Source organism: Sciurus vulgaris (assembly GCF_902686455.1).
Source record: "Sciurus vulgaris genome assembly, chromosome: 5".
Lineage (NCBI taxonomy): Eukaryota > Metazoa > Chordata > Mammalia > Rodentia > Sciuridae > Sciurus > Sciurus vulgaris.
This window is the reverse complement of record NC_136465.1, coordinates 98,620,139-98,633,484: the sequence shown is the minus strand read 5'-3', so window position 1 is coordinate 98,633,484 and position 13,346 is coordinate 98,620,139. Positions and strand designations below refer to the sequence as shown.

The 13,346-nt window shown below is 33.1% G+C and overlaps 1 protein-coding gene across 3 annotated transcripts in view; it reads left to right on the top strand.

Annotated features, from left to right (window-relative positions):
- IPO8 (importin 8) overlaps positions 1-13,346 on the top strand; it is an 81,620-nt gene that overhangs the window by 53,019 nt on the left and 15,255 nt on the right. For all 3 annotated transcript variants that reach the window (XR_013763749.1, XM_079139304.1, XM_079139303.1), the window contains one exon: positions 1,551-1,646. Coding sequence is in view for 2 of the 3 variants with exons in the window: in XM_079139304.1 (XP_078995430.1) it covers positions 1,551-1,646 (96 nt within the window). In the remaining variant the exon portion in view is untranslated. The remainder of the gene's footprint in view (positions 1-1,550; positions 1,647-13,346) is intronic.

Below are 13,346 nucleotides of genomic sequence, written 5' to 3'. Positions count from 1 at the left end.
AATTTTGGGAAAAGGTAATTTTTTTTTTTTCATTGCATATCATACAAACCTCTGAGATGTAGATACTATTATTATCCTCATTATATAGATGTAAAGAGTAAGACACAGAAGATAAGTGGCTTTTAAAAGCACAACTAATGAGTGGCAGAGATGTACTTGTTCCAGAGCCATTTTAGAAGCTGGATTTTGTATACTGTCCTGGAGGGAGAGGTTTAAACTTATGTAAATAGGCCTGACTCTTGGCTCTGCTGTCCACCTGTTCATGATTCAGCTCACTGTTCTCCAGCTTCCAAAATTTTTATTGCTGTATCTTCACCTTTTCTCATTGTTGAATATATAATTTTAAAAACTCTTAACAGTTGTTTTAGGGACCTCGTGGGAAGGAATGAAATTAAATAGGGTTATTCCATCTGTCATCTTCCTCAATTTTTTTAAATTGTATTTTTCTAGGAAATTATTCAATTTGTCACAGTTTTCAAATATGGAAATATAGTGTTCTCTGTATTGTTTTAAAATTTTATTTTATTGTAGATGGACACAATACCTTTTATTTATTTATTTAATTTTTTTATGGTGCTAGGGGTTGAACTCAGGGCCTTGTGCATGAGAGGCAAGCACTACAGCTGAGCTATATCCCCAGCCCTTATTTATTTTTATGTGGTGCAGTGCTTCATATGTGCTAGGTCAGCACTCTACCACTGAGCCACATCCCCAGCCCTGTGTTCTCCGTATTCTTATTTCTCATTTCTTTTTTGTATTTGTCTTACATTTCTCATATGTTTAGGTTTTGCTTTTTTTAAAAATTTGGCAAGAGTTGTCTACTTAAGTCTTTTTTTCAGTGAATCTGCTTTTGGTTTCTCTTTGTGATTTTTTTGTATTTTAAAAATCTCTCGTTTTTCTCTATTTTTTGGGTTAAGTAAGTTCATTTATGTTTTGTGTTTGGACTCATTATTTTTTGTCTTTCTTAATTTCTAATATAAGCATGTTCTACTCTAGGAACCTCTCTTCTGGGTATCCTAAGAATTATATTCCAAATTTTATGTATGAACATGTATTATAGAATCATTATAATAGCAAAGATACAGAATTGACAATAGGGGAACAGTTCAGTAACTTTGTTATATTTATCTACTGTTGTACTATGGCCTACTATAACATGAATGGTTATAACATCCATGGAAAATATTTCTAATTATCAAGTCCAGGTGGGAAAATTGAAAAGTGTACAATATTGAATTACAATTATGAAAAAAAAAGAGAAAAATAGTTTGCTTGAACAATTATTTTATTTTCATTGCTTTGTTACTTTAAAAGGAAATCTTCATTTCTTTGGATAATTAGTGCACATAGCTTACTTTATTAATTCAGTCAAATTAATTATTATGCCTTATGAAGAATTAAGAGTAGATACTAGAGAAAATAGATGGACTTCATTTTGACCTTTCTTCTTTGGGTTGATAAGTAAACTTGGAAAGCTATGATTCCCGTGCCTGAGTTTATAAATTTCATGCAATACCACTCACAACTGAGGTAAATTGTAATTGCTATAGGTACTTTGTGGAGATGCAGGAGAAGATGCAGAATGTCATGCAGCCAAACTTCTTGAAGTTATCATTCTTCAGTGCAAAGGAAGGGGAATTGATCAGGTAATAAAATTCTGGAAAGTGTTTAGAAATTCAAATTTTAAGTTTACATGCCTGATTGACATTTTCTTTTGATGCAAAATTTAAAAGATAGCCTATAGTTTGTACTTGCTGGTGCAAATCTAAATGACAAAACAGCTATGCAGTTTGGAAATTGTACCTTGAATTCTAGCTGAGAAAGGGTGCACAAAAACATGTCTAATAATTTAAAGAGCTATCAATTAAATACTGAAAGAAATAAATGCGTAAATAAATTCTGCTTTTTTTTTTTTTTTTTTTTTTTTTAAGCAGTGCTGAGCATTGAATTCAGGGCGTCCCACATGCAAGCACTCAACCGTTGTGCTCTCTAGGGCCTCCCTTTGTTTTCATGTATACTGTTTAAATACTCACAAATATTCTAAACAGAAATTAAGATATTATGAATAAATGAAAAGGAGAAAGTTTCCCTTGACCAATTTTAAAATTATGAATATATATTGTTTTCTTTTTATAAGGTATAAACATAATTTTCAATGAGATTGATTTTTGATATTATTGTACTATGATGTTCAGAGATCAAGCACAGTGCTCGCTTTGGCAGCACATATACTAAAATTGGAACAATACAGAGATCAAGTATACATATGGAGGCATTTGAGTAAAATTGTGAATTTCTCTTTAGTTCTGTAATTTTGGTTTCACTTATTTAATATAATAGTAGTATTAAGATATAATTCACATACTATACATTTCACCCATTTAAAGTGTATACCTCGATGATTTTCAGTATATTCACAGAATTGTGTAACTATTGCCATGATTTTAGAATGTTTCATCATTGCCCCCACCCCAAAAGAGGAACCCCTTAATATTCATTGACAGTCACTTCTTTTCTCCAACACTCCTCCCATTCCCTATAGCTCACCAATCACTAATGTATTTCCCATCTGTATAAATTGGCCTATTCTGAACACTTCATACAAATGAAATCACATTATATGTGTGGTCCTTTGTTATAGGCTTTTTTCACTTAATATAAGATTCTCAAGATAAGTCATGTGGTAGTGTATCAGTTCTTTTTTTTTTATTGCCAAATAATGTTCCATTGTGTAGATATATCATATATCACTTTTTTTTTAATCCATCCAATTGTTGGTCATTTGAGTTATTTCCATGTTTTGGTTATTATGAGTATGCTGATATAAATGATTGTGTACAAGTTTTTGTGTGGTCATATTTTCATTTCCTAGGGGTCGAATTGCTGGATCACATGGAATTCAACATTCCTCATTTGTGGACTCGTCAAACTTTTGATTCCTATCAGGAGTGAATGAGTTTACCCATTTCTCCATGTTTTTGACAACACTTGTTTTGTCTTTTTGTTATAGCCATTCTAGTAGGTATTAAGTGGTGTCTCATTGTGGTTTTTCTTTTTTTTTTTAGTTATAGATGGACACAGTACCTTTTTAAAATTTATTTATTTTTGTGGTGCTAACAATGGAACCCAGTGCCTCACATATGCTAGGCAAGTGCTCTATCACTGAGCTACAACCCTAGCCCCTCATTGTAGTTTTGTTTTTCATTTCTCTGAGAGTTAAGGATGTTGAGTATCTTTTCAAGGCTGATTGACTTTATATACCTTTTCTTTTTTGAGAAATGTCTAATCAGATTCTAGGCTTATTTTTAATTGCATTGTTTCTTTATTGTGGAATTGTTGGAGTTCATTATATATTCTAGATTCAAGTCCCTTACCAGATACATGATTTGCACAAAATTTCTTCCAATTTGTAAGTTGTCTTTTCACTTTCTTGATTATATGCTTTGAAGCACATACATTTTTAATTTCGATGTTGTCCAGTTTATTTTTTCTTTTATTGCCTGTGGTTGGTGTCATATTTAAGAAGCATTGTTAAATCCAAGATCACAAAGATTTACCGGTCTCCTTCTAAGCGTTTTATAGTTTCAGGTCCTATTTTTTTCTTATTTTTGCTCCATTTTGAGTTAATTCTTGTATGTGAAGCAAGAGGAGATTCAAATTACTTTTTGTATGTGGATATTAAGTTGTTTCAGCAGTTTACTGAAAAGACTATTTTTTCCCCCGTTGAATTTTCTTGGCACTCTTGTCAAATCAATTGACCACAAATGTGAGGGTATTTTTCTGGGCTGTCACTTTGATTTACTTATTTATCTGTTCTTATATTAGTAACAGCACTGTGTTTAGTCTTATAGCTTTGTTGTAAGTTTTGAAATCAGGAACTTTGAATCTTCCAACTTTATTGTTTTTTAAGATCATTGACAATTTAGGGTCCCTTAAATTTCCACATATGAATTTTAGGATGGGCTGGTCAATTTCAAAAATGAAATCAGCAGGGATTGGGATAGGCCTTGGTTTGAATTTGTAGGTCAGTTTGGTAGGTATTGCCATTTAAAAAATATTTAGGATTTCAATCCCTGAACATAATGTCTTTACTTTTATTAGTTCATGTTTATGTTCTTTTAACATTTGATAGTTATCAGAGTATAAGCTTTATAATTCTATTCTTAAAATATTCCTATTTTATTCTTTTTGATACTGTTATAAGTAGAATTGTTTTCATAATTTTATTTCCAGGTTAATTGCCTGCATATAGAAAAACAAATGTGTTTTGTATGTTTATCTTCTATCCTTCTACTTTGCTGAACTCAAATTGTTTTAGTAGTGTTTTAGCAATTCCTTAGGACTTTTAGTATAAAAGATCTTATCTACAAATAGAATTTTACCTTTCCAATTTGGATACCTTTTCTTTCTTTCTCTTGACTAGAAACTTGTATCCCATGTTGAATGTCTTTGGCAAGAGGTGACAGCTTTTCTTGTTCCTGGTCTTAAAGGGAAAACATCCTGTCTTTTACCATTAGGTCTATGTTAATTGTGAGTTTTTCATAGATGCCCTTTATCAGGTTGAAGGAGTTCTTGACTATGGCTAATTATTGAGTATTATCATGAAGGGGGTTTGAATTTTTGTCAGATTCTTTTTCTGCATCTATTGAGATGATAATGTGGTTTTCCCAAACCCTTTATTCTTTTGATTTTGAGATGTTAAATCAAACTTACATCCCTGGTATAAACTTGGGCATAGAGTATAATTCATTTTATGTATTTGTAGACAAAGTTTGCTGATTTCCTCCCTCCTTTCCTCCCTCTCTTCCTTTCTTCCTTTTTTCCCCTTTTTTCTCTTTTTCCCTTCCACTGGGATTGCATTATGTTCAACTGTATCTATACTCATAAGACAGGTTGCTATTGACAGGTTGCTTGTGATGTCTTTGGCTGGCTTTGGTATGAGAGTGTTAGCCTCAGAATGATTTTGGAAGTTCTCTATTCTCTTCTTACCAAGAGTTTGTGAAGGATTGGTATTCTATGTTTGGTAGAGTTCATTGGTAGTTTTAAATTTACTAACACAATCTCTTCATTTGTTAATTTATTCATAATTCCAGTTTCTTTCATTAGCTTGCATCTTTCTAGAATTGGGCCACTTTATCATAGTTATATAGTTTGTTGACATGTGGTTGTTTATAGTGATCTGTAAAATTCTTTTTTTCTTTTCTACAGGAGTGGGAGAGATGACCTTATTTTGTTCCTGATTTTAGCAGTCTTCTCTTTTTTTCTTGATTAGTTGATGGTTTTGTCAATTTATTTCATTTTATTTCAATTTATTTCTTTTTAAAGAACTTTCGGTTTCATTCTTTGTTGCTTTTCTGTTTTCCATTTTATTGGTTTCCCCTCTAATCTTTATTTTTTCCCCCCTTCTGCTTGCTGATTTAGTTTATTATTTTTTTTCTAGTGTTTTAAGGCAGAAGGTTAGGTTATTGATTTGAGATCTTTTTTAATATAAGAATCTCAGCTCTGATTTAAAATTAAAATTAAAGTTAAAATTAAAGTTAAAATTCATACGTTTTGATACGTGTTCATTTTCATTCATCTCAAAATGTTTTCTAGTTTCCCTGGTTATTTATTCTGGATCCACCAATTATTTAGGAGTGTGTTGTTTAATTTTTATGTGTTTGTGTATTTTCATAAATTTCTGTTTGACTCCTTTGTGAGTAGAGAACACATTTTGTGTCATTTCACTCCTTTTTAAGATGTTGGGGGTTGTTTTATTTATACTTCCCTTATAGTCTGTCTTAGAGAATGGTCGATGTGCACTTGAGAATAATGTATATTCTGTTTTGTTCCATAGGTGTTCGTTAGGTCTAGTTGGTTTATAGTGTTAAGTCCTGTATATGCTTGATGATCTGCCTACTTGTTCTAACCATTATAGAAAGTGAAGTATTTAAGTCCCATTTACTATTGTTGAGTCATCCACTTCTCTTTTAATTTCTGTTCATTTTTGCTTTGTATTTTTTTTTTTTTTTTTGCTCTGCTGGTAGGTTTTTGTGTATATTTATAATGGTTTTATATATCTGAGGGATTAACGTTTATCTGTCAAATTTGATTTCTAGTACTTTGTTTTAATGTCTCTAATATTATTATCTTTTTTATAGTTGTGTTCCTGATATATTTTTTTCCTATGGTTTTGCTTTCAGCCTACTGTATCTTTTGAATTTAAAGTGTTTTCTGTATACAGTTTATAGTTGAATCTTGTTTTTAAATCCAATCTGACTTCCTCTACTTTGTGATTTTATAATTCAGTCACATTCAATATTGTTATTGTTACATGTGGATTTAGTCTATTTTAGTTTTTTGTATCTCATGTGTTTTTGTTCCCATTATTTAATCTTTACTGCTTTTATTTTGAATTAAGTAAATATTTTCTAATGTCACATCTTAATGTCTTTAATTACTTTTTTCTTTTTTCACTTTTTCTTTTAATTTTTTATATTTTTAAAATTATTTTTTAATTTGTTACAGACTGCATTTTGATTCATTGTACACAAATGGGGTACATCATTTCATTTCTGTGGTTGTACACAATGTAGATTCACACCATTCATGTAATCATACATGTACATTGGGTAGTGATGTCTGTCTCATTCACCATTTTCATACCCTCCTCCCTCTCATTTCCTTCTTAAAGTTCCTCCATTCTTCTCTCACTCTCCCACCCCCATTATATATCATCATCCACTTATCAGGGAAAACATTCGGCCTTTGGTTTTTTTGAGATTAGCTTATTTCACTTAGCAGGATATTCTCCAATTCCATCCACTTATTTGTAAATGCCATAATGTTATTTTTCATTATGGCTGAATAACATTCTGTTGTGTATATATACCACAGTTTCTTTATGCATTCATCTGTTGAAGGGCATGTACGTTGGTCCGACAAACTAGCTATTGTGAAATGAGCTGCTAAAAACATTGATGTGGTTGCATTACTGTAGTATGCTAATTTTAAGTCCTTTGGGTATAAACTGAGGTGTGGGATAACTGGGTCAAAAGGTGGGTCCATTCCAAGTTTTCTGAAGATTCTCCACACTGCTTTCCAGAGCGGCTACACCAATTTGCAACTCCACCAGCAATGTAAAAGTGTGTCTTTTTCTCCACATTCATATTGCTTGTGTTCTTGATAATAGCCATTCTAATTGCAGTAAGATGAAATCTTAATTGTTTTAATTTGCATTTCTCTAATTACTAGAGATGATGAGCACTTTTTTCATTTGTTGATCACCTGTATATCTTCCTCTGTAAAGTGTCTCTCCAGTTCCTTGGCCCGTTTATTGATTGGGTTCTTTGTATTTTTGGTGTAAAGTTTTGTAAGTTCTTTATAAACTTTGGAGATTAGTACTCTGTCTGAAGAGTGTGTGGAAAAGATTTTCTCCCACTCTATAGGCTCTCTCTTCACATTCTTGATTGTGTCCTTTGCTGAGAAAAAGCTTTTTAGTTTGAGTCCATCCCATTTATTGATTCTTGCTTTGATTTCTTGTACTTTGGGAATCTTGTTGAGGAAGTCTGATCCTAAGCCAACATGATGAAGATCTGGGCCTACTTTGTCTTCTATTAGATGTAGGGTCGCTGGTCTAATTCCTATGTCCTTGATCCATTTTGAGTTGTGTTTTGTACAGGGTGTGAAATTTCATTTTACTGCATATGGATTTCCAGTTTTGCCAGCACCATTTGTTGAACAGGCTATCTTTTCTCCATTGTATGTTTTTGGCTCCTTTGTCTAGTATGAGGTGACTATATTTATGTGGGTTGGTCTCTGTCTTCTATTCTGTACCATTGGTCTGCATGTCTATTTTGGTGCCAATACCATGCTGTTTTTGTTACTGTTGCTCTGTAGTATAGTTTAAGGTCTGGTATTGTGATACCTCTTGCTTCAGTTTTCCTGTTCAGGATTATTTTGGCTATTCAAGGTCTCTTATTCTTTCAGATGATGTTCATGATTGCTTTCTCTATTTCTATGAGGAATGTCATTGGGATTTTAATAGGAATTGCATTGAATCTGTATACCACCTTTGTAGAATAGCCGTTTTGACAATATTAATTCTGTCTATCCAAGAACATGGGAGATCTTTCCATCTTCTAAGGTTTCCTTCAATTTCTTTCTTTAGTATTCTATAGTTTTCATTGTAGAGGTCTTTCACCTCTTTTGTTAGATTGATTCCCAAGTATTATTTTTTTGAGGCTATTGTGAATGGAGTGGTTTTCCTAATTTCTCTTTCAGAGGATTCATCACTTCTATATAGAATGCATTCGATTTACACGTATTGATTTTATATCCTGCTACTTTGCTGAATTCATTTATGAGTTCTAGAAGTTTTCTATTGGAGTTCTTGGATCTTCTAAATATAGGATCATGTCATCAGCAAATAGTGACAACTTTGGTTCTTCTTTTCCTATTTCTACCCCTTTAATTTTTTTGGTCTGTCTAATTGCTCTGGCAAGTGTTTCAAGGACGATGTTGAATAGAAGTGGTGAAAGAGGACATCCCTGTCTTGTTCCAGTTTCTAGAGGGAATGTTTTCAGTTTTGCACCATTAAGAAGGATGTTGGCTCTGGGCTTAGCATGGATAGCCTTTACAATGTTGAGGTATGTTTTTACTATTCCTATTTTTGAGCATGAAGGAGTGCTGTATTTTATCAAAGGCTTTCTCAGCATCTATTGAAATAATCATGTGATTCTTAACTTTAAATCTGTTGAGATGATGAATTACATTTATTGATTTCCAGATGTTGAACCAACCTTGCATCCCTGGGATAAACCCTACTTGATCATGGGGCATATCTTTTTAATATATTTTTGTATGTGATTTGCCAGTATTTTGTTACAGAGTTTTGCATCTATGTTCATCAGGGATATTGGTCTAAGGTTTTCTATCCTTGATGAATCTTTGTCTGGTTTTGGTATCAGTGATACTAGCCTCATAGAATGAATTTGGAAGTATTCCCTCCTTTTCTATTTCCTGGAATACTTTGAGGAGGATTGGTATTAGTTCTTCTTTAAAGGTTTTGTAGAATTCGACTGAGAATCCATCTGGTCCTGGGCTTTTCTTGGTTGATAGGCTTTTGATGGTTTCTTCTATTTTGGTGCTTGAAATTGATCTGTTTAAATTGTGTATGTCTTCCTGATTCAGTTTGGGAGGATCATATGTCTCTAAAATTTTTTCAATGTCTTTGATATTTTCTAATTTGTTGGAATATAGATAGACTTTCAAAGTAGCTTCTAATTATGTTTTTCAGTGGTGTCTGTCATGATCTTTCCTTTTTCATCATTAATTCTAGTAATTTGAGTTTTCTCTCTCCTCTTCATTAGTGTGACTGAGGGTTTATCAATTTTGTTATTACTTTTTCAAAGAATCAACTTTTTGTTTTGTCAATTTTTTGAATTGTTTTTCTCATTTCAATTTCATTGATTTCAGCTCTGATTTTAATTATTTCCTGTCTTTTACTATTTTTGGTGTTGATCTGTTCTTTTCCTAGGGCTTTGAGATGTAATGTTAGGTCATTTAGTTGTTGACTTTTTATTTTTTTTAATGTATGAGCTCAATGCAATGAACTTTCCTCTTAGTACTGCTTTCAGAGTGTCCCAGAGATTTTGATTTGCTGTGTCATTGTTCTTATTTACCTCTAAGAATTTTTTTATTTCTTCCCTGATGTCCTCTGTTATCATTGCATCATTCAATAGCATATTATTTAGTCTCCAGGTGTAGGGGTAGTTTTTGTTTGTTATATTATTGTTGATTTCTAATTGCATTCCTTTATGGCCTGATAGGATACAGGGTAGTATCTCTATTTTTTTTTTTTTTTTATTTACTAATGGCTTCCTTGTGGCATAGCATATGGTCTATTTTGGAGAAGGATCCATGGGCTGCTGAGAAGAAGTATATTCTCTTGATGATGGATGAAATACTCTGTAAATGTCCATTAAGTCTATATCATTGATTATATTATTTCGTTTTGTAGTTTCTCTGTTCAGTTTTTGTTTAGAGGATCTATCCAGTGGTGAGAGTGGTGTGTTAAAGTCCCCCTCTATTAATGTGTTTTGGTCTATTTGATTCTTAAAATTGAGAAGGGTTTGTTTGAGATACATACATGCTCCATTGTTTGGGGTATAAATATTTAATATTGTTATATCTTGCTGTTTTATGCTTCCCTTAAGCAGTGTCAAATGTCTTTCTTTATCCCTTCTGACTAACTTAGGTTTGAATTCCACTTTATCTGATATGATGATGGAGACCCCTGCTTTTTTAGTGGGTCCATGTGCATGGTATGTTTTTCCCCATCCTTTCACCTTTAGTCTGTGGATGTCTTTTTCTATGAGATGAGTCTCTTGCAGGCAGCATATTGTTGGGTCTTTCTTTTTAATCCAATCTACTGGTCTATATCTTTTGATTATTGAGTTTAGGCCATTGACATTCAGGGTTATTATTGAGATATGATTTGTATTCCCAGTCATTTTGACTTATTTTTGGTTTTTTTTACTTGTCCTTTGATTGGCTTTTCCTTTAGGGTAGTTCCTCCCTATGCTGACTTGTATTGTTGTTTTCCACTTCCTCCTCATGAAATATTTTGCTGAGAATGTTCTGTAGTGCAGGCTTTCTTTGTGTAAATTCTTTTAATATTTATTTATCGTGGAAAGATTTTATTTCCTCAAATCTGAAGGTTAGTTTCGCTGGGTGTTGGAATCTTGGTTGGCATCCATGTTCTTTCAGAGCTTGAAATATATTATTCCAGGACCTTCTAGCTTTTATGGTCTGGGCTGAGAAATCTGATATCCATATTGGTTTCTCCTTATAAGTAATCTGATGCTTTTCTCTAGCAACCTTAAAATCCTATCTTTATTTTGTATGTGAGGTATTTTCTTTATAATGTGTCTTGGTGTGGATCTGTTGTAATTTTGTGCATCTGGTGTTCTATAAGTCTTGTATTTGATTTTCTATTTCATTTTTCAGGTTTGGGAAATTTTCTGATATTGTTTCGTTGAACAGGTTATTCATTCCTTTGGTTTGTATCTCTGTGCCTTCCTCAATCCCAATAATTTTTGAATTTGGTCTTTTCATGATATCACATAATTCTTGGAGGTTCCATTCATGACTTCATAACATCTTCTCAGTTTGTTCAACTTTATTTTCAGGATTAAATATTTTGTCTTCATTGTCCGAGATCCTGTCTTCCATGATATCTATTCTGTTGGTGATGCTGTCTATTGAGTTTTTAATGTGGCTTAATGTTTCTTTCATTTCAAGTATTTCGTTTTTTTTTTTCCCCCTAGAATCTCTCTCTCTTTATTGAAGTGTTCTTTTGCTTCCCGCATTTACTCTTTTAACTGTTTGTTTGAGTGATCATGCATTGTCTTCACTTGCTCTCTTATCTCGTCTTTTGCTTCATGGATCATTTTAATTATGCAGATTCTAAACTCTTTTTCTGTCATTTCTACTGCCATGCTGTCATTGGATTCTATCAAAATAGCATCTTGGTTTGTTAGGGACACTTTCTTCCCCTGTTTTTTCATATTGTTTTTGTATATTCCCCTCTAGTAGTGAAGATCAGAGGTACTGAAGTTTCCCTACTGCAGGCTTATTGTGACCCTGCAGTTTTCCAGGACCTCTCCTTTGAAGGGCAGATCAATATTAGCAGCACCCAAAACAGAGAAAATGCAGCCTTGAACCAGACAGCCCCTCTAGACTTTAACATTATTGTAATAAACAGGATGAGTTCGATTATTATTTACAGTATTTCTAGTGGTGAACAAAGAGGATGGGGAAGGGTGTAGGATGTAAGTGAGTAGATACAGGTACCTGTTAAAGGGCCTCCAGTCTCCTGTAGGTGTCTCAGGAAAGGAGTCGCCTTTCCAATGATGGTGGCCATGCCCTCAGGAATAATTCAAAATGCCTGTATCAGCCTCCAAAGAAGCTGGGGAGCCCCACCAAGGACTCGCAGAGTTGCGGGGGGTAGGGGGGGGGCTGTGGCTGCGCAGGTGGGCTCAGCATCTGGCGTCTGTCTGTGATGGGAGGACCTAATTATTTTTTTCACTATACTTTTTTGTTCTCTTAGTGGTTGCTCTATATTTTTTCACTATTTAAATTTTTTTTGGATGTTAAAAATTTTAAAGATATGACTAAAGTAGTGTTTGATATAAATAGTGATTGTTCATTTGATTCACATAGAAGTCCAGTGAGAGATTCCATCTTAAATGAAGTAAGCATAGGCCAGAAAATTGGACAGAGAAACTTAAGACCATCTTGTCAGCCTAAATATTTCTCTCTTCCTGATCTCCCTTTACCATGGGGTTTACAGCAAATATCATGGCCAGGATCCAGAGTTGTTGGTGTAGCTGAAGATTTTTTAAAAATTTGACAGGCTTATAAACTTTTCATTTTAATATTTTTTTCCTGGTGATTTATAGAATCTATTTCAAATTAATAGTAACGATTTCAGTAAGCTGCAGAAATAGTCTGATCTGACTCTTCCATCTTCTCTCTTTGCACTGTTATTACATATTTTTTTATGTTAAAACCCCAACAATACATTGTTTTTAATTATTTTTGTAACTTTACATCTGTTAAAGAAGCTGAGAACCAACAGGTAACAAAGTATGTATGTATAGAAAAGTTGTTCTTGGTGTATGGAATTGGGGTTTTTTAAATTAACCTTCTTATTTACCATCTCTGATTATCTTTACTTGTTCCTGTGGATTCAAGTTACCATCTGGTGTTATTTCCTTGCTCCAATATAACCTTGCTCCTCCTACCTCTTCAGTATTATTAATGTCAAATATACTACATTTCTGTCATAGGCCCGACAATACAATCGTGATATACTTTGCTTTGTGCAGTTCCTTTTTAAAAACAGTAAAGAAAAAAAAGTCAAATAAATATTGTGTGTGCTGTCTTCACTGGTGCCTGTGTTTGTGTGTGCATGTGCATGGGCACGTGTTTGTGTGTGTGTGTGTGTGTGTGTGTGTAACTTTGAATTGCCATCTGGGTTATTTGCTTTCACAACCTGAAAACTTCCTTTATTACTTATTGTAATGCAGCTATGTTAGCAATGAATTCTGTTTTTCTTTATCTGAGTATGCCTTCATATTTGTTTTTTAAAGGGATATTTATTTTTTCCATATTTTTATTGGTATATTATAGTTGTACATTATGGAGGGATTTATTTCATATTTGTACATGCACACAATTTCAGTATGATACAGAAAGTCTGTTATGTAATTTGACCAATATCATTTCCCAGTATTTCCCTATACCTCTTCTCCTCCCTCCCCATTCCCTTTCCTCTACTCTACTGATGTCCCTTCAATTTT